A 22,142-nucleotide genomic window follows, 5' to 3' on the forward strand; every position below is an offset into this window, starting at 1 on the left:
TCGGCAGTCCGGGCAGGTAACTCGGAGACACCGGCCCAAGGTGAGCACGGGCCTTTTCTCCAGCAGGTGGGTGCCCGCGAAGCCCTTGCAGCGATGCCCAGGGAAAGGCACAAAGACGTCCATTGCAGCAATAGTGAACATATTACAACTGAATAAATGAAACATTCCGTTCATAAAATGAATGAATAGACTCCACATAACGAATGGATGGAATGAATGGAAATGGAAGCATCTTAAAGGTAGCTTGTTCCACGTTCCTGGGAGTCTTGTTAGGATTCTCAGGGACAGTTATCACCCACCCAAAGAGGACACTGACTCACTCACAGGCCACACCACGTCCCACGATAGAGACTGGAAGTCCAAGCCCCTCTGGGTGGAGCTACATGCACCCAGGTTGGGTCATATGTTCGAGTGTCTCGAGTAGGCTAATGGGGAAGAGCAGATAAGCTCCTCTAGGAAGAGAGCAGTTAATGAGCCTTCCCGGGAACCCAGAGCCAGAGAAGGTCGCTTCTCCCCCAACCAGTGTGCGGGGGGCTTGCAGCTCCAGAAGTATGGACCACAGAGGTGGGAGGGCTCCTGCAGCCTGGCCTGCCCATGAATGGCTGACTCCCAGCCCCGTGAGTCCCGGGAGGAAGACCTCAGATTTCTCTTGGAAACTGCACCCACCCTCGTAGAAAGACTCCCCCCGAGTAGCTGATCTAAACAGTTCTCCAGAATGTAGGCACATTCCTTTTATCACATCGCCAAGATGGTAACGGAGCAGAGTACCTCCCGGCGGACCTCTGTGCCTCCTTTGAGGACTCTTCACTTTATTTCCTACTTAAAGACTGTTAGTAAATCACTCTCCAGTGGAGCCCGGTTCACCGCTAAAGCACTTAGCTTATTTGACCTTCACATGAATTATCTTTATCGCACTTAGCAGGAACTTATTCCTGTTCTTTCCCCCTTCCCTACAAAGCCACGTGGCCCCAAGTGGACCCAGGCCTCTCCTAATGCCTGAGGGGCAGCTCCCTAAACACCTTCCTATCTTAAAAGCTCCCCGGAGTGTGCTGGTCCGAACTGCCAGTTCCCTCCCCATCAGATCTTCGGGCCCCCCCGGGTTTGTGCATGAGTGTTCTGAGATGCCATTAAAATTCTTACAAAAACTGAAAGTGAAATGAGGAAGGCCGATTGAGCAATCGGATAGAAGGGTGAATGCCAGGAAGACCTAGCCTACAGTTAGGGCAAGAGATGCAGCCACGGCAGAGAGAAGAAAATTCGGGAGAACTCGCCCCAGGGCGAGCGCCGCCGGGCTGGGCCGTGTAGTCAATGTGGGACATGAACAAACCCAGATAACAGGAAATGATCCATTCTCTGTGGTCACTCAGGCTAGGGGCCCCAACCTGCAAAGTTCAAGGAGGGAAATGGATGACTCCACCGGGGAGCAGTCCCGCCTTTCTTGCCCTCAGACCAGAGAAGAAATGAAACTGAAGGAGGGAGGCTCCGTCCTGCCCCAGGAGGAAAGCCCCTCCGGCCGGTGCTCCAAAGATGGAAAGCTGCTGGCCGTGACCCTGCTGCTCGCCGCCTCGTCCAGCTGCCTCACGGTGCTGGCTTTCTGCTGGGTGGCGTCCCTGCAAGCCGAGCTGGGCAGCCTCCGGGCGGAGCTGCGGGGGCGGCCGGGCGCCCCCCAGGCCGGAGCCGCGGCCGCGCGGGAGGCGCCCGGCGTCACCCCCGCCCTGAAAGTGAGTGTGCCGCTGTAGCCGCAGCCCCCCACCGCCGCCCCCCGCCCCCAGACCCCGACGCCCCGGCAGTAACGTGGTGGGGCTTTTCTCTTAGCAGCGGATCTTTGCACCCCCAGCTCCGGGAGAAAGCAATTCCAGCCAGAGCGGCAGGAGTAAGCGTGGCCTGGCGGAGGCAGAAGAAACAGGTACGTTTGCGGGGGAACAGAAGCGCCCAGGGGTCCGGGGTCCAGGGCCCAGGTGAGGAGGAGAGCATCCCGCCTGGGAGAGGGGCTCCGAATAGAAGCCGGAGCCTGGAAGCGGCATCCCAAGCCCGTGTGCCCCCCAGGGCGGAGCCAAGCCCTGGCCAGGGTCCTGGGCTGACCGCGTGTTCCGTCCGCCTGTGAGCACGTTTCGGGGGCATCCGTCTGTGCGGCGGCGCTTGGAGCACGCAGGAGGGGAGAGGGGCGCACCCGTCCCCTCAAAGGGAGAGCTCGCGCCCTCCTCAGGAGCACCGTCTGGCAGTCCCCGGGCGGGGGAAAAGCGCCAGGAGCTAGTCTGGAATGAGGTTTGGTCCAGGCGAGGGGCAGACAGCGTCTCCGAGGGGCGTAGCTGCTGCGAAACCACGTGGAGACCGGGCAGGTGCATGTTGGTGCTCTCTTTGATTCCCTCCCTGTTTAAGAAGAACCCTGTTCTACACACTGGGGCACAGAGATTTTAAAGCTTTTCCTGATTATAATGTTCTTGCAGGAGCTACACAGGTTTATAATCCACTGTAATTGTTCTTTAGTGATTTCTACCTGCTCCACAGACATCTCAGATTTGGGGGCAGGGGCACCCCAAACCTTCAGCTCCAGTTCCCTCATGTCAAGGATGGAATAGGGAATTTGCATTGCTTTACTAATATTGCAATTTAACAGTCCCTTCCTGCTGTCTCCCTTGTATACTGCAGGAGCATTTTTTGGTCCCTAGAATGTGCCAGGCTTGTGTCGGGAGAGGTGTTGTCGCTTCTCCAGTTTCCTTTAACCTTGCTGGTGACTGTGAGGCAAACCGAACAGGTGTAATTATTCACCTGTATTTGCACTTTGAAGGAGAGTGCACAGATTAGGTGTTCTGCCTCTCTCTCTCTCTCTCACACACACGATACTCCTTCTGCAAATTTATTTTTCACTAAATGCCTTATTCATGGAAAAAATTCTTCCTTAGTTTTATACAGCAATACATTTTGTATCCAGTTGTCGTATCTCCGTGCCAGTTGTCAGAAGCAATTGGGTTTACACATTTTAAAACTGGAAAACCCTCATATGTTTACTATACTCTAAAATCCTTATCTTCATATTTTGCATTTTGTCATTCATATTTTCTGCATAATTGAAAAAATATGCCATGTATATTTTTGTGTTCACTTATTACAAAATAAGCCTTTTCTTTATTTCTAAGTAATTCTCACATACCTATATTAATTTATTTGTTATCTTATAATTATCATGATCATTTCCAGTCTTTTTGGTAGAATGGAATATGTCAAAATTTTTGTGCACGTCTCTTTGCTTCTGAGGAATTTGGTGCATACACTCAGTGTGAATTCCGTAGACAGAATGTCTGAGCCAGAGAGTGTGAACATCTTTATCACCCTTGCTGCCTGTTGCAGTATTGTTTTCCAGATAAATTATAAATGAACCAGAAGCGCAGTGGACACGTTTTTCACATCCTTTCACATTTTATCTTTAAAGATGTGTTTTGGCTAGCTCAGTAGTTGAAAAACAGTGCCTCAAATTAAATTTGTGGCTTGCTTACAAATAAGAATTATCTTCTTTTCGCATACTTTGATAGGTTCTAATTTTATCCTCTACTAATTTTTATTTATAACTTCGCTCATTCATCTGTCCTATTTTTAAAATGATTTTAAATAAACTCTGTATTAGGCATCCTGTTTATCAAAATTTTGATGTAAATGTTTTCACAATATTTTGCTGCTTTTTAGAACCTGTGCAGAGATCTTGCATCTGTATATTTTAATGTGATACCCTTTTTAAAATTTTTCTCTAAGACATCGAAGTTAAAATACATATTTATCCACAATCTCTTAAAGTAGTTTGCTATTTTTTCTGCCATTTTGACTTTTTTCTAGCAATTTACTGTTGTAGTTTGGTATTAAATCCGTTAGTCCTGGAGTTTATTTTAGTGGATCATGTTATACTAGCCTTAACTTCTCCTTTCTTCTTTTACTTTTTCCTTCCCAAGTGTTGCTAAATATCTAAACCAAATTAATTAGATGATTCTTTTTTAACTCATTTGCATTGAAACACTTACTACATTATATTGAGTTCCTCATATATAGTTGAATCTATTTTGAGACTGCTTTTTGTCATTGATTTACTATCCTATTTATCTGCATTAAATATTTTAAGGAATTTTGTAATATAGTGAGCTTCAATATCTAGTAGGGTGAGAATGCCTCACTCTCCTTCTACCTTGTCTGCTAGTACTCCTGCCTGTGAATTTATTGTTAAAAATAAACCCTAGCTCTCCCATTCCAAGAGGACTTAGACTCATTACAGGAAATTTAAGAAGGAGAAAACTGAGTAAGAAATCAATAACTCCCTAAGTCCCACTTCCCCAAAGTATGTTCTATTAATATTTTAAAATTTCCTCTCATGTGAATGTTTTTTTCATATTTGTGTTTCTAAGGCATCCAAAAATGATATACTCACAAAAATTTTTCCCCAAATAACTTTCAATTTTTAGAAAATTTGAATAATAGCAGAAAATAATAACCAATGATAAAAATCCACCCAGTTTCCATGGCACAGATATAATCACTATTATCAATATCATGATTTTGCTCAGATTTTTATAAAACTTTAATGTAGCATATATATGGCATAGATATATATGTATTATATTTATGTACATATACTATGTATATATACAGTACATACTGCATATATATGTATATATTATGTATATATATACAGTATATATACTGTATACTTAGTTACATGTGCAGTACTTACATATATATCTCTATGTCTCTCTCTGCATATACTTACAGCATTCATAGATCCCAGAGGAAAGATTTAAAGATGAGAAACGCAATGATAGTTATTATCAGCAATTCTTGTCAGTGAAATTGACTTGAATGTTATTTCATCCTTTCATGCAGGGAAAATGGCATTTTGCTTAGCACTACTTTAGAATTTGTCTGTGTATACACCAAGAAGTTTGTGTGAAGCGCCATGACTTTTCTGTTTTCTGTTTGGTAAGGTCCTTCTTTTGGAATTGAGAAAATTCTATGCAGTTTGAATCTCTGCAACTTTCTTTGGTTTTCGTTTCCATTCTAGTTGTGACTTATTTTAAGTAAAACTCAAAAGCTTTAGGTTATCCCTTTCGGTTTTAAAATGTTAGTTTTCATTTCATTTATTAGCTATCTATATATGTTTAGATGCATTTTGTTGGAATTTTATAAAGCCTGTAACTGAAGAAAAATGAATTTTCACATTTTGAATTTATCTATTCAAGATTCTTAATATCTATATTAAATATAAAATTTAAAATTTCATAATAAGGCAGTTTTCCTTATATAGGTTTCACTATTCTTTCATGATTAATTTTAAAATGTTACTGCTACTTTGGAGCCTTGGCATTTTCAAATTGCTTGTTAAACTGTTTAAAAAAATACAGCGTTTTCAAGTAAATGATATATAGTATTTGATCTCACACTTATTTTTAAGCCACACCAGTACATTTTGTGGATTTATAACTAGCGGAATTATAATGTTCTTCTAGATTTTCTCTAGACTATTTGGCTTTATCAACGTTAGTTTTGTCATCATTTTATAACCATGCCCAAAAGTTTAACAGCTAAATGTTGCTAAGTAATATACCAGAATGTTACCCATTCTTATTTTCCTATAAATCCAACCCAGATTTCAGCAGGCATCTAAATTTTATTGGGTGTATATTCAATTTGTCAGTAAATTCCAGTATGTTGTGGACTAGAAAGTCTGACCTCTCCAGAACACAGCAAGCCTAGTTCTTGCATCAGTAGTTGATACTCATCACATTATCCCCTAGGAAGGTTCTTTTCATTTGTGTGTAGACTATCTATACAACTAAAGAGCAGATACTTCTGTGGTCTGGTTCCATTTCTCCCATTGTATATTCATCATGACACTTGCACCCTGTAGGGATTCCATGAACATGTGTGAATCAATTTGGGGCTCAATACCAAATAAGATAGAATGATTTTGTGGGATCAATTTGCTTCCCCCGTGGCTCAGCTATGAAGAATCGACCTGCAACGTAGGGGGCACAGGAGATGCAGGTTTAATCCCTGGGCTGGGACGATCCCCTGGAAGAGGAAATGGCAACCCGCTCCAATATTCTTGCCTGAGAAATTCCATGGACAGAGGAACCTGGCGGGCTGTCGTCCAAAGTGTCACAAAAGAGTCGGACACAACTGAGCAACTGAGCACCGAGCGCCAAGTGACATCATTTTGGGGGAAGGGATTTTCCCATATTTCTTCATTTGTCAAGTTTTGATCAAAGGCTGTCTTATGAAATTTTTTTTTAACTTGACCTTTTAAAGAACTGCTTAACCAAAGAATGAGCATGATCAGAAGACTCAAGTCCCAGGGGTGTGGTCCGGAAACCCCTTGCCTCAGACTTGCTCGCTACCCCAGGCAGAGGCAGTATTTGGGAAAGTCAGAGAAGTTCCCCTATTCAGCGACTTCTTTAACTATAATTTCATGGATTGTTAGTTTAATTTTTTTTAAATTTTAGTTGACGTATTCTTTACATACTCAGAAAAGGGCACGTGTCTTCAGGTCAGTGAAATTCACAGACTGCACGTCAGTACGTGAAGGGCAGCACCCCCATCAGCCTGCACACCGAGTTAGCACTCCTTGCAGACACCCCCACCCCACCGGGGGTAAAAGCACTGCCTTCACCTAATTCTAGAATCTGGTGCTAGGGCTCCAGTTTTGCTTTTCTTGACTACGCTGTGTTTCAAATGAAAGTCTTAGCGAGTTTCCTATGTTTCATAAGAATTTCTGACTGTAGTCTAACAAACAGAAATGTGGGGAAATCCAAGATTAAAATTGCCAAATGGCTTACAATAGCCAAAAGTTCACTTTTCAGCCCCTAAGTGTATTTGGAGATAGTCCCAATTAAAAAAAAAAAAAAAACACTAAAGTGATACTAAAGCTTTGAAAATATTATGCATGAATATTTCTTCACTGATGGAGTCACAGTGATCCATGTGTTGAACCTGAACTTAACTGTGATTCTCTTCATAAGAACCTAAAGATAATCAGCTTGAGAGTCCATCAAGAAAGTGAATTCTTCCAAATGGGTTTCTACTCAACTCTAACAGTTCACTAATAATGTGAGGTGACCTTTTGCTTTCTCCCTTGTTGTTCAGTAGGGAATTTAAAAGTTATCGGAAACCCATGTGTTTCAGATTATGGAAAGAAAAAAATTATTTTTTTAATATTTATTATACTTGTCTCAATTTTAATAACAAAAATAGTGGTGAAAGCACGAGCATTTTAAAGAAAGTAAAAACAAGAGCAGAAAAAAAAATTGCTCATATTTTATCTTGCAAATATTTCCTGTAAGATTCAGACCATTCTACTTTATATTTCTCCATTTTTAAAATAAACTTTTTGAAATTATTTTAGAATTACAGAAAAGTTACAATAACAGTGCAGTGAGTTCCCTTATGACCCCCATCCAAGTTCCTCCGAAGTTAGCATCTTATATTACCTTGGTACCTTTGTCACAACATAGAGACCAACACCAGGATTTAACTAAACTCCTGAAAGCGTTAGTTGCTCAGTCATGGCTGATTCTTTTGCAACCCCATGAACTGTAGCTCGCCAGGCTCCTCTGTCCATGGGGTTCTCCAGGCAAGAAAACTGGAGTGGGTTGCCATGCCCTCCTCCAGGGGATCTTCCCAATTCAGGGATTGCACCTGGGTCTCCTGCACTGTAAGCAGATTCTTTACTGTCTGAGGCACCAGAGAAGCCCTGACTTTATCTGAATGTCACCAGCTTTCCCCCTAATGTCTTTTTATGTTCCGGGAGCCATCCAGGACACCACAATGCATTTGATATTTTTTAAAAATCAGAGTTTTGAATATAATAAATATGAGTGCGTGCGTGCCCAGTCATGTCTGACGACTCTTTGCAACCCTATGAAATGTAGCCCACCAGGCTCCTCTGTCCATAGGGTTTTCCAGGCAAGAACACTGGAGTGGGTTGCCATTTCCTCCTCTGGGGGATCTTCTTGACCCAGGAATCAAGTCTGCATCTCCTCCATTGGCGCCTGAATTCTTTACCACTGAGCTACCTCTGCCTCCTTAATACACATAAATTAATGCCTGATATGGTAACTTAAATATTTCCCTGGGGTAAACATTTCTGTTAAACATAAGTATGCATGCTAAGTCACTCAGTCATGTCTGACTCTTTGTGACCCCCCTGGACTGTAGCCCACCAGGCTCCTCTGTCCATGGGATTCTCCAGGCAAGAACACTGGAGTGGGTTGCCATTTCCTCCTCCAGGGGGTCCTCCCGACCAAACCCACATCTCTTGGCCTCCTGCACTGACAGGCGGTTTCTTTATCATTAGTCCACCTGGAGAAACAGAAATATATCAATACTGTTTTTCTGAGTCTTGAAATCCATAGTCCATTTCCTTTGCAAGAAAAGACGGGATGTCTGAGGGGTCTGTAGCATCCAGTCTTTGCGTTATCGACATTTCGGTCTCAGCTGTAACTTCCAAGGCTGTAAAATGCGTGTTGCAAGTATGCAGTGTGTAACTCAACCATCCATTCTGTCCCCAAATGAGGCTGCAGCCTCTTACCCAGCAAGGGCGTGTTCTTTCCTAGAACAGAAACAGATGGTTGCTGTCATGGTGATCTTTGACCAGAGCCTTCCCTGAGTGTTATTTTTCTTGTCCCCTGCTTCAATAAGGAGAGACTTCTTTTCAGTGTTGCAAGAGCTGGCTTCCATTCAATTTCCACAAAAGTATTTAAAAGGCAAATAGTGACCTGATAACCACATCTCTGAACCCTGTTCTTATCAAGTTTAAAGTTTTGGGAAACTGGAGAGCCAGGAAGCTAATCACCCAGGGCAGCCAGAAGTGATATTGTGTCTCTTCCAACCTTCCCTAACCTCGGAGGTTCCTAACGCTGTGCTGATTGTTGGGTATTGATCAATCAGAGAACAAACAGATGTAAGTTTCCTGCCCATGGGGTATCACATTGCAGTGAGGTGGGAAGCCACAGAAAATAGTCAATAAACATAATTGATGAGTCAATTATAATACTTGAAAATAGCAAAGACATTGCAAAAGTGAACATTTTAGGGCAGGGTTAAGAGAATCAGCAGAGTTAAGAGTGAGGAAAGGCAAGGGGATGTGTCTTTATTTCAAATAAGAGAGGCCAGGGTAAATCTTTCTACCTAATTCCCGAAAGCTCAATTATTTTTATACTCTCAGCATTAAAAAAAAATTCAGACATGCATAGGCTTCCCATGTGACACAGTGGTAAAGAATCCAATGCAGGAGACGCAGGAGACTCAGGTTCAATTCCTGGGTTGGGAAGATTCACTGGAGGAGGAAACAGCAACCCACTCCGGTATTCTTGCCTGGGAAATCCCATGGACAGAGGAGCCTGGTGGGCTACAGTTCATGGCGTCACTCAGCACACATGCACACATTAGTATTTTAGAAATAAAGTCATGATGTTGAGGAATGCATTCTCATTAATAGTTCTGTAAAAATGGATGATATTAGATTTAATGGTTAACTGCGCTTTTTATGGGTCAAGTCCTACTTACAAGATCTGTGTTGGTCAGCTGCTCTTTTGTCATGGTGGGATTTCCTTTTTAAAAAGGAAAATCCCCATTTCTAAGGCGTTAGAGAAGAAACAGACTTTTCTCAAAATAGAGGAAATGCTTACAGTGCAAAGCTCTAAGGTAGGTGTTCCGGAACATACTGAAAAGGGGAGAGACGAGTTCCATGTGAAAGCTCTGGGTTTGGCCCTGTGGACGCATGATTATCATTTACCCTCTTAATAATCCCACGAGGTTGGCACTGCTGTCTGCACATTAGATGGGCGAACTGAAGCCCAGACATAGTCAGTCCCTCCTACCAGCAACCCAATATTGAGTTGGAGACGTTAAGCTAGTGTTGCTTGGGCAACTCAGGATTTACTAAGAGGGCAACCGAGGGGTGAGAGGTGAGTGTGTGTCGAGGTTAAGAAACAGGTTTGGGGCATGTGAAACCTGGGGATCAGTGAGGCGTCCAGGCAGAAATGTCCCCCGGAGACTGGAAAATGCAGCAGCCAACTCTGCGATTTATTGCTACCTTTCTCCAGATAGCCAGCTGTGTTTCTGCTTTCGGTTTTACCTTCCTTGACTTCGGACCTGTTGGCACATCGTGTCGTGAAGCTAACGCTCTTCACTGTTAAGTTAGGCTGCCAGTGCCTCCTGAGTATCCTTCTTTATTAAGGAGAAATATCCTAAATTAATGCAAAGAAGTCATGACGAAAGAAAAAACATATCCTGTGGAGATGATGACTCAATTATAGAACTGGTAGCTTTAAGTTAAAATACTTGATCATTTGCAAAATTAAACATGAAGGCAGCGTTATTTGTTTTTGCTATTTTACTCTTGGGGCTTCGCCGTGGCTCCGTGGTGAAGAATCCAGCTGTCAGTGCAGGTGATGCGATTTCGATCCCTGTGTGGGGAAGATCCCCTGGAGAAGGCAATGGCAGCTCACTCCAGTGTTCTTGCCTGGGAAATCCCATGGACAGTCGAGTCTGGAGGGCTACAGACTGTGGGGTCACAAAAGAGTCAGACACGACTTAGCGACTAAACAACAGCAGTTTTATTCTCAGTGTTTAAGAAGCTGTGCAGAGGCTACCGTCTGACACGCCCTGTGTCGCCCTAGGCAGAGACTGAGAGTGGTGCGTGTAATCCAGTGGTACAGGCCATCCAAGGCTCTTTTTCTGCACACATACATGGAGACCACGTTCAGATACATTTCTTTACTTCTAGCAGTTATATTTATTTCTGCTTTATTTTGTCAGCTTCATCCCAAGCCCTCCAAAAAATCAGCACCACTTTCTTCCCTCCCCAGGCCCACTATTGTGCTGCCATCGTTCTGAATTCACCAGAACTGAGAGGCTGCTTCTATTATTATTTTTAAATTCTCCTTCAAACACATATACCCATTAGTCAGAAGCTTTTAAATTTTCCTTCGGTTTGTTTTGGTTTCTCCACTGACATAATTGCTTTTCAGACCAAATCGCCCACGTTATTATGTTTACTACCAGTCAACAGCTGAACCTTGACTTTCAGCTTCCCTTTATGGCAACTCATCCTGCACAGAGACACATGTATGAGCTTTCTCAAGCACAAAATGTGTTAGGCAAGCCCCTCTCAAGATTAAGAATTCCTAATTTTTTTTTCTGTTTTATACGAGGTCAAATATAAACTTTTCAACTTAGCTCTCCAGAAATTATTTTAAAACTCTTTCAACTCTTATTGTTTCCTAAGCTACAAGCAAGTAACTTAACAAAATTTGCTGGTAAGGCGAACTGCTTATCTCTGATAATAAAACTTTATAACTCTGTTTCCACCCTTCAAATTTGGTACTCCCACTCTAATAGAAATGTTTACCCCCAAAACCATGACTTCTTGGATTTCTTCATAAATCTGTGTCCAGCATTAGGTCAGCGTGTGCATCTTTAAGGGGTTTCTCCTAATTAAATTTTTACAGCCACTGATTATTTATTCAAAACTAACTCAAGCAAGGGATTTCCTAGGTGGCGCTAGTGTTTAAGAGCCCTCCTATCAATGCAGGAGACTAAGAGATGTGGGTTGGAGAGATTCCCTGGAGAAGGAAATGGCAACCCATCCCAGTATTCTTGTCTGGAGAATCCCATGGACAGGGGGGCCTGGTGGACTCCTGGCGGGCTACAGTCCATAGGGCCACAGAGAGTTGGACACGGCTGAAGTGACTTAGTATGCAAGCAACTAAAAAAAATATATCAAATTCCTGTATTTGTCCTGATTTCCGTATACTGAATGTCAGGCATCACTTTCGAAGTCCTCATTTTTAAAACATGTACAGTGTAATGTGTAAGAAGACAGAGGACAGAAGAAAGATAAAAGAAAATGAAGGACGGACATCTCATTCAGACTGAAGAGCTTGGAAGAAGTCTCTTGAATGAGATGAGTGAGGAGAACTATGGGAGTAGGACATATGGACAGAACATGTGCAATGGGAAAAGTTCAGCGTGGGATGCTTGTCATGGGAGCCACACACAGTGTGCAATAATTGCATTATTTACGGTAGTTTCTATTAGATTTAGCTTTGTTGAAATAATGTATAAGAAACCGGATTCCAGTTTGAAAGGGTTTGATTCCAACACAGAATGAAGTACAACCGCTATTTGTTTGTTCTTTAATTGTTAAGTCGTGTCTGACTCTTTGTGGCCTCATGGACTGTAGCCCACCAGGCTCCTCTGTCCATGGGATTTCCCAGTATTCCCAAGAATACTGCAGTGGGTTGCCATCTCCGATTGCAGGGGATCTTCCTGAGTCAGGGATTGAACCTGCATCTCCTGCATTGACAAGTGGATTCTTTACCACTGAGTCATCAGATATTAGCAATTCCATGAACTGTCAAGGCTCTTTGCCTGATTAAATGAAGTTTGAATGTCACACTTTAAAAGGTGGCTTTCAACCTCAATCAGTTCAACCACTATTCCAATTATAAAGTTGGTTGGATTTTATTATATCAAATATTGAGCAATACTAAATGATTTCTGCCCTGAAAGTTCTTATTTTAGGAATTCTCTTTTGTAAACTAGTTTTGTCGTCAATATAATGTATTGTTTCAGAAATATTTTTCACATGGTTTAATAGTATGAGTGAATTTTCTTATGCTGTAAAACTGTACTTAAGATTAATCATTTGCGTTTCTCAGATTATGATATGTAATATATATATACATAGATGTATATATGTACAGGTACATATATATATTTAGAAATATGTGTCTCCCCATTGACAGAAAAAGGTTTTAAAGTATGTTGCTAAAAAAAAAATAATAAAGTATGCTGCTGCCTTGCTTACTTTAAAAGAAGTTAAAAAGATAAACTATTCTCAAACTCTTATATAATTCCCCTTGATTGTAGCAGAGGGAAGATATATAAAAGGCATTTGAAAACCAAACACCATCAATTAATACTACAATTGTTATTAATATTATGTTTCTTATTTTAGACTATGCATCCTCAAAACTCCTGTGGTTAGATATCTATGCTATTGGGAAATCTAAAAAAAAAAATGCTGCCCTTTTTTGACCCACTTTTTGTGAGCAATAATCTATAGATCAGTCTAAGATCAGCTCTATGTCGAACTGGAAAGAAAGTCCTAAAAGACTTAACTGGAGATAAGTTGTTAACAGATACCATACGTCCTAAAAAGGGATTTCCCTGGTGGCTCAGACAGTAATGAATCTGCCTAAAAAGAAGACAACCCAGGTTTGATCCTTGGATCGGGACGATCCCCTGGAGAAGGGAATGGGAAGAGTTAAAAGATGAAGAGGTTAAGGGCACTGATGGGGTTGATGAAACCTGAGTGGCATCTAACAAGGACAGGATGGAAGGTCCTGTTCTTATTTCCAAGAATGTGTGTCCTTGAAAAGCCCCGTGACTTTCTCCAGAATAAGGAAAATTAATGAATAGCACTAACTTCAGTGAGTATAATTCAAACCCTGCTATTAAACTGTCATTTTAATGTCCCATTTTCTTTTCTGAAAGTTTTTTGAAATAAAAATTTCTCTTCATTGTGTATTTTCTTCTAAAAATTATATTTCTTCTACTGTGCAATAAAATAGGCCATTGGGTTTTTAAACAAAGATTTTTTAAATATATGGACCATTTTTAAAGTCTTTACTGAATGTGCTACAGTACTGCTTCTGTTTTATGTTTTGGTTTTTTGGTCACAAGGCATGTAGGATCTTAGTTCCCCGACCAGAGATTGAACCTGCGCCCTCTGCACTAGAAGGCCGACTCTTAACCATTGGACAACTAGGGAAGTCCCCTAGACCTTTGCTTTTCAATGTGTAGGCTGTGGCCAAGTGTTCTTTGGGCTCTGGAGATTAAAGTTCAGGTATTTCATATCCGTTTGGTAGTTTCCAGACATCACTCACTAGGTAAACCCCTTTCGGTCTAAACAGAGGTAAATCTCCTACAGGCGTTTAATGGAAAAGGTCAAGGAGAGGGCTCATCGAAATAGCGTTTCTTTTTTGCTAAGGAACTTATTTATTTGTGGCCGTGCTGGGTCTTCATCGCTGAATGGGCTTTTCCCTAGTTGCGGCGAGTGGGGGCCGCTCTCCACTGCGCCGCGCGGGCGTCTCGTTGCAGCCGCGTCTCTTGGTCCGGAGTGTGTGATCTCGGGTGCTTGCGGTTCAGTAGGCGCGTGGGCCCCGTCGTCGCAATTCCCGGGCTCTGGACCACAGGTTCAGTAGCGTGGTGCATGGGCGTAACTGCTCCGGGGCACGCAGGATCTTCCCGGATCAGGGATCAAACCCATGACTCCTGTTGCAGCAGGTGGATTCTTTACCACCAAGCCACAGTGAAGCCCTGAAATGGTATTTCTAGTGTTTCCTAGGTCTCTTTATCTGTTCCCGTGGCCTTCTTTCTCTCATAGCATCCTCCCAGTTTATTGGCTCCCAGTTCATTTGGTTCAATACCGTTAAGAGCAATAATGCTCGTGCTACTCCTACTAATAGCCAGGACTGACTTCACAATTATTTTGTCCCAGGTAGGCTACGAAGTGTTTCAGGCACGTCATCTCACGAAATCTTTACAGTATGCATGTCCACGGCAAAGGAAAGATGGAGAATTTGGAAATTTGCCTTGCGTCAGCATCCTCTTCTTTTTCTGTATGGAGGAAGCATTAGAGTTCCGCATGCTCCAGCTGGCGCCTGCATCCCTCACAGAACTTACGGCGGTCCCTCGTGTGTCGTCATTCCTTAAAGGGTGTTTGTTAGAGAAGTAGGTGTAACATGGCAACCGCAGACACTCTGCTTTTCAGTCTTGAGAGGCTCTGGATGTTCTGAGGTTCCCTTCTTTCTCGCTGTCCTTGTTCACAGCCATTCTGCCTGTTCTGATCGTGTCCACACGTGCTGTGGCCGAGGGTCTACTGTACCAACTGCAGCAATGAGTCCCGTGTCCCTGCCGCGCAGACACTCCTGCTATTGTTTTCCAGCTTAAAAAAAAAGAGAAAAAGCACAAATGATCCTATTTACAAAACAGAAATTGAGTCTCAGACGTAGCAAACAAACTTATGGTTTTCAAGGGGGGGTGTGGTGGGATAAACTGGGAATTTGGGGTTGACATACACACACTGTTGTATATAAATAAGGGTCTTCCAGGTGGCTCGGGAAGATCCCCTGGAGAAGGAAATGGCACCCCACTCCAGTACTCTTGCCTGGAAAATTCTATGGATGGAGGAGCCTGGGGGGTTACAGTCCATGGGGTCGCAGAGTTGGACAAGACTGAGCGACTTCACTTTCACTTTTCTCTTTCTGGTGGCTCAGAGGGTAAACAGTCTCCTGCACTGCGGGAGATCTGGGTTCAGTCTCTGGGTCAGAAAAATCCCCTGGGAGAAGGGAATGGCTACCACTCTCGTGTTCTTGCCTGGAGAATTTCCGGGACAGAGGAGCTTTGAGAGCTACAGTCCATGGGGTCGCAAGAGTCGGACACAACTGAGTGCTAATACTTCCATGTGTAAACAGATAACGAATAAGGACCACTGTATCGCACGGGGAACCCTATTCATCACTCTGCAATGGCCTATGTGGGAAAAGCATCTAAAAAAGAGCGAAACATGAAAGTGTTAGTTGCTTAGTCGTGTCTGTGCGACCCCATGGACTGCAGCCCGCCAGGCTCCTCTGTCCATGGGGTTCTCCAGGCAAGAATCCTGGAGTGGGTTGCCATGCCCTCCTCCAGAGGATCTTCCCCACCCAGGGATTGAGCCCAGGTCTCCAGCATTGCAGGCAGATTTGATAGTTTACGGTGAACAATGTTGGATTCGTGATCTCCGAAGAAGAAGATTTAGCTTTGGGCCCAGGGACCAGGCTTGATGACTCAAGAGCTTTTGTGTAGCAGAGTTTTATTAAAGTATAAAAAGGGAGAGAGAGAGAAAGCTTCTGACATAGACATCAGAAGGGGGATGAGAGTGCCCCCCTCACTCGTGTTAGCAAGGGAGCTGTACTCTTTTTAAGTTAGTTATTACAATGAATCAAAAGAATGTCTCAAGGTTGTAAAAATTTTACCAGACCCACTCCCACAATTTACATTTTAGGATAACAGGATTAGAACTTAACAATAGAAAGGTCCTACCAGACCCTCTCCCATAATATACATGCTAGAACACCAGGATTAGTCAGGAGATTTTCAGGAGGGAGAAACTGGCCTCAACCACGGTACACTGTCGTTATATAATCCCTAGTACAGAGTTTAAACTGAATTGTGTAATCCTCAGTTCCGGGTTTACAGAAAAAAAATTTTTTTTTTTTTAAATTTTTTTTATGTGACTAAGACTAAGAAATGTAGAGGGAAAAAAAAAAAGTCTGTCATTTCCTCCTCCTTGAGAATTCCAGACCCCTATCTCCTCCTTGGGGACCCCTGACTTCTTATCAACCTGCCTAGGAATTGACTCTCTCAGATTCTTTACCATCTGAGCCAATAGGGAAGCATATGTATAACTGACTCACTTTGCTATACACCTGAAACTAACAGAACATTATAAATCAACTGTATCCAATAAAAAGAAATAAAAGAAAAAGAGCCACAAGATAGCCAAAATGTTCTGCTCCTATCCAAACCATCAGATTAATGTAAAAATGTATTAGAAACATCTTATGGTTAAAAAGGATTGCAGTTTTTAACATTGCGGTTCTGCTTTAAACACCAAAGAAAATTTCCTAGCAGATTTTCTTATGTGATCACTGTCTTTTAACAACGTTCTTTTTAGGCCTGTGCATTTGCATAGCTTCAGAGTATCATAATTATTACATCTGTTATTCCATGGTTTCCGCTAATGATCTGCAATGGGAACTCTCCACTGTGTTAATAAGCTCTTAAAACGTATACATTGTGAAGCATGTTTTTAAAGCATTACTTTGAGTAAAAGGCGTGGTATAAAATAATCTAAACTAATATTTTCTTAATTTAAAATAGGCACACTTAGCTCCATATTCCATGTTTAGATACTGCTGTGTTTTCTTCTCCTACAGACAGAGTCCCTATTTTGCTTTTAACCTGAAGGCACTGTCTTCATTTAATAGAATAGCTATATATTCTTTTGGGCTTCCCTGATAGCTCAGTTGGTAAAGCATCGCCTGCAATGCAGGAGACCCCGGGTTGATTCCTGCGTCAGGAAGATCCAGTGGAGAAGGCATAGGCTCCCCACTCCAGTATTCTTGAGCTTTCCTGATGGCTCAGCTGGTAAAGAATCTGCCTGAAATGTGGGAGACCTGGGTTCGATCCCTGGGTTGGGAAGATCCCCTGGAGAAGGGAAAGGCCACCCACTCCAGTATTCTGGCCTGGAGAATACCATGGGCTGTACAGTCCATGGAGTCTCAAAGAGTTGAATATGAGTGACTTTCATACTGCGTATTCTTTGGTGCACTCCGTGGAATATTCTGTGTGCAATGTGCGGTGTGGATAGATGTGAGTGGGTGTGTCCCAGATGCTTTGCTGGTAATGCAGCCGCCTCGGGAAAGCTTCTATTTTATCTTAAAAGATGTCGTAGCTCTCCTTCTCTTTCTAGTCCCAAACTTTTTACCAAAAGCCTTACTTTGGCTCCAGAGTGAGACAGGCATGATTAAATTTAGGCCCTGTCACTTTCTATCCCTGGGGACTGGACAAGTTGTTTACATTTTCCAAGATGTAATTTCCAGTATGTAATTCTTAGGATTTTTGTGAAGTTGCCTGGATTTGTACTAGCTCAATAAATGTTAGCAATTACTTTTATTTTCAGTAATGTTAATAGTGGTATTTTCAGTACTAGTGAGTTATGATTTAATGCTAGATTTTTTTTTTAAACAAAAAATCATTTTAGAGTAATCTGATCATTTGGCTCATATATTTGAGGGAAATGGAGAAGAAATGACAGTAGCTAAACTTTCTTTCTCTACAGGCATATGTTTTAGAATAAGTTCAGCTAAATTGTTTAGATGGGCTTCCCTGGTGGCTCAGAGGGTAAAGCATCTGCCTGCAATGTGGGAGACCCGGGTTCCATCCCTGGGTTGGAAAGATCCCCTGGAGAAGGAAATGGCAACCCACTCCAGTACTCTTGCCTAGAAAATTCCATGGGTGGAGGAGCCTGGTGGGCTAAAGTCCATGGGGTCCCAAAGAGTCGGACACGACTTCACTTGTTGGCAAAATAATTTTAAAAAGTACTATATTTCAATAGCATAGAGTTTTTCTAAAACTTGAATTTCAAGTATATACATATTGCATTTCAAGTACAAGTTATATTGAAATCTGTGGGCATATTTCCTAAAGTAATTTTAAGGACAACATGTAGGCAGAAAGTGTTGATATAATTGATTAGGGGCCATTGGAAGAGTGGGTTTGTAGCTTTGTATTCTTGGCCGTCTTTGTTCCCTCGCTATTTCTATTCATGTAACTAAGATGATATATTTTTGCTTTTCAGTCACTCAAGACTGCTTGCAGTTGATTGCAGACAGTGACACGCCTACTATACGGAAAGGTAATCAAGTATTCACAGGAACTTTTCCACTTAGAATTCAGTTCAGTCCAATTACCTGTACATTTCATGCCCCAAACTTGTATTTGAACTCCATCTCAGATCAATGATCTGCCTCAAAACTTCTTATAATCAGATTTAAGATAATAAATTCATTTAAAATGATTGGGGAATAAATATTCAGGCCCCTATAATAACCTAACAAAGAGAATTACCTTTAGGACACTAATACTAGGACATTTTAAATAATTAGCATGTGATAAAGCAAAATTAATACTAAATCAAAGTCAGCTTTTTATTTAGAAATGATTTTGGCTTCTATAATGCGTCAAGATCATCTTCAGAAATATTCATTCCCCTGTTATATTAGGTCATAGAATATTTTAATAGGATGAAGATAAAACTGAACATATAGACATTTATATTAATTATTTATCAAGAAGTATATAATATGTACAAGTAAATGTAACATTTTTGTGGTAAATCTTCAGTGTGAAATGATTACTTTATAGATTGCATGTAATGGTTAAGAACATACAATTTCCAGGTACAGTGTGGGCACTGGGGCTTAGCAGTGAATGATGCATATGTGAGTCCCCATTTTCACAGAATTTATCTTCTATGAGGGGAAAACAGAAAACAAACAAATGAACAAGTAAAATCTATCTTGCATCTGTATTTTTCACTGTGACTCTATCTTAAATGTAACCCGAATACTAAAATACTTGAAATTCTATTATTACTTGTTTGACATTTTCCAAAGTCCAATGTTTGCAACTTTTATTAGGTAGCAAATTGTCTCCTAAGAATTAAAATAGAGCCGGAAGAAGATTCGAAGGCCCAATGAAAAATTATAACTTGGAAAAGTGTTGTTTTACACATTTGGCCAGAACCAGAACTGCTGTCGGTCACACACTAAAGGATGCGGCTGCTCCTCCCCTGCGAGCTTGCGCCGCACAGATCCGGGGTCTTCCCGGCGTGGTGGCCGCTCCACGCTGACTCTCCCTGGAGGGTCCCGGGGCTTATCTGGACCCTTTGCCATGTGATGGGTTGTGACTCCAGTAAATCTCGAACGTGTAAATAAATGTTAGTGTGTGTGGACGTTTCTGCTTTACTGCTTGACTGCATCCTAGAAATCTTGGTATGTTGTGTTTTTTCTTTGTCATTTGTCTCAAGGTATCGCTTTGTTGGGGCTTCCTGGGTGGCGCTAGTAGTAAAGAACCTGCCTGCCAATGCAGGAGATATAAGAAATGCGGGTTGGCTCCCTGGGTGGGGAAGATCCCCTGAAGGAGGGCATGGCAACCCACTCCAGTATCTAACCTGGAGAATCCCATGGACAGAGGAGTCTGGTGGGTTACAATCCACAGGGTCGCAAAGAGTTGGACACAACTGAGGCAAAGCCACTTAGCCCACACATTGCCTGGTTACGCAAAGAATTATTTACCTTAAAAATGCAATACTTATTTTGTTTTATATTGAACGTCAACTATTATGGTAGGTAGGAAAATATTTCCTCAAATGTGTCCACACCATAATCCCTGAAATCTGTAAGTTTATTGCTTTACCCGGCAAAAGGGACTTTGAAAATATGATTAAAATAAGGAATTGGGGCGTATTATCCTGGATGACGTGGGTGTCTCCAGGTGGCACTAGTGATAAAGAACCCGCCTGCCAATACAGGAGACCCAGGTTCAATCCCTGGGTCAGGAAGACGCCCTGGAGAAAGGAATAGCTCCCCACTCCAATATTCTTCCCTGGGAAATCTCACCGACAGAGAAGCCTGGCGGGCTACAGTCCCTGGGGTCGCAAAGAGTCAGTCACGACTGAGACCCCCATCTAATCTCCCAGACCTCCACCAGCCCGGTGCTCTGGACTCGGGTGGCCCCAGTACAACCGCAGAGGCCCTTCCCCAGGGGCTTAGGGGGTCAGAGGCAGAGGAGGGGAGGATTCAGAGTGATGAGACGGCTGCCTGTGGGCCCGGGGGCCCGCAAGCCCAGGAAAGCAGGCCAAGTGGAGAGGCTGGGGGAGCCAAGGGTGGGACATCCCAGCGTTCAGAAGGAGCACGGACCTGCCAGCAGCTTGACTCTTGCCCAGGGAGACTTCTGATGTTTGAAACGAGAGATGATAAATGTGTGTTGTTTTAAGCCACTGTGTGTGGTAATTTGTTACAGCTGTAATAAGAAATTAATGACGCTCCTCTGAATCAACTTTCCCTGACACATAATGGGCCTTTTAAGACTGCAAGAGTGCCAAGGGGTTGCTCTGCTTGAATTTTTCTTGCTTTAGTTATGTCTCTCTGGGTTCTAATTATGTATACGCTGGTGATTATTTTTTTGGCTGTGCCGGATCTTAATTGCGGAATGTAGGGTCTGCTGTCTTCATTGCAGCACGCCGGATCCTCAGTTGCAGCCTGCGGGCTCTTAGCTGTGGCATGCGGGATCCAGTTCCCTGTCCGGGGATTGAACCTGGGCCCCCTGCATCAGGAGCACGGTCTTAGCTCCTGGACCACCAGAGAAGTTCCCGTGCCGTTAATTCTTTACCTGTTCTTTTATTTCCTATACTTCTACAACTTTTCTCAAAGTCTTAATGCTTTCTTTATTTCCCTCTCATTTTGTTTTGTGCAGAACCTATTTTTCCCTTCTGAAGCTTTTATGTTCTTCTAAGTGAGCTTTTTTCCCTCCTAATTTCCTGAATCCTCTTAGCTGGCAGCTGTCTGTAGATTCCTGCATGTATATGACAGACTCGTCACCTTCCGTGAGTTGATTTTTTGCTGACTCTATAAACTTCGCTGCCTCCCGGGCCTTGACCATTTCCTCGGCTTCTCCTCCTGACTTTTTCGCCCAGCTTCGGCGTGACCTCAGTGGCTTCTGGCCTCCCTTGGCGTTATTTTGGAGGATGTGGACATCAGTCTAGATCAGACCACAGCCATCAATCTGTTTCTTTCAAGGGCTTACGGGAGGAGAAAAGGGAGAGAGGCGATTCCCATGGTCAGGTTGATAGCGGACGTCTCTTTCGGTTTTTCAACATAATGATTTCATAGAGGCAGTGATGAGATTTAATCTCACGGTAGAATTTGACACTTGTTAAGTCCCTCCTTTTATTAAGGAGATTTGATTGTTGACTTTTATTTTTGGCCGCCCTGGGTCTTCACTGCTGCGTGCGGGCTTTCTCCGCTGCGGCGAGAGGGGTCTGCTCTCCCGTTGCGGGGTTGCAGCCTTTCACGGCGGTGACTTCTCGTTTCAGAGCACAGGGTCCCGGGTGCGGGCGCGGTGGTCGTGGCACACGGGCCTCCTTGCCCCTCAGCGTGTGGGATCTTCCTGGGCCAGGGATCGAATCCGTGTCCCCTGCGCTGACAGGCGGATTCTTAACCACTGGACCATCAGGGAAATCCTCCCGTCTTTTCAAAACACGTGCCCTTCTTGGTTTGTTTCTCCAGTCATGTTCCTTGCTTTTTTACCCACTGCTTTTTTTAAACTTTAAAAAAGATTCTTTCACTGTGGGTGTTTTTCAGACCTCTGACACAGCCCCCTTATCTTCATTCTGGTTTCTTCCCGGACTTAAATCCTCTCTGTTGTCACTTAACAGCTGTGTGTGATGGCCGCAATGCAGATCTTTAGTCCAGCAGACTTTCCTGAGATCC

General features: G+C 42.9%; 1 protein-coding gene across 4 annotated transcripts in view; it reads left to right on the forward strand.

The window, feature by feature from the left end:
• Positions 1–1,231: 1,231 nt before the first annotated feature.
• The window catches only part of TNFSF13B (TNF superfamily member 13b), a 29,639-nt gene continuing 8,728 nt past the window's right edge, over positions 1,232–22,142 (forward strand). Inside the window, exons 1-3 of one of the 4 annotated variants that reach the window (XM_065902105.1) lie at positions 1,235–1,721; positions 1,816–1,906; positions 18,449–18,505. In XM_065902105.1, coding sequence (XP_065758177.1) covers positions 1,404–1,721; positions 1,816–1,906; positions 18,449–18,505 — 466 coding nt within the window. In that variant the 5' untranslated portion in view covers positions 1,235–1,403. Of the gene's footprint in view, positions 1,722–1,815; positions 1,907–18,448; positions 18,506–22,142 lie in introns of all 4 variants that reach the window. The other 3 variants (XM_065902106.1, XM_065902108.1, XM_065902107.1) reach the window with 3 other exon arrangements.

This window comes from Muntiacus reevesi, chromosome 11 (genome assembly GCF_963930625.1).
Source record: "Muntiacus reevesi chromosome 11, mMunRee1.1, whole genome shotgun sequence".
Taxonomy (NCBI): Eukaryota; Metazoa; Chordata; class Mammalia; order Artiodactyla; family Cervidae; genus Muntiacus; species Muntiacus reevesi.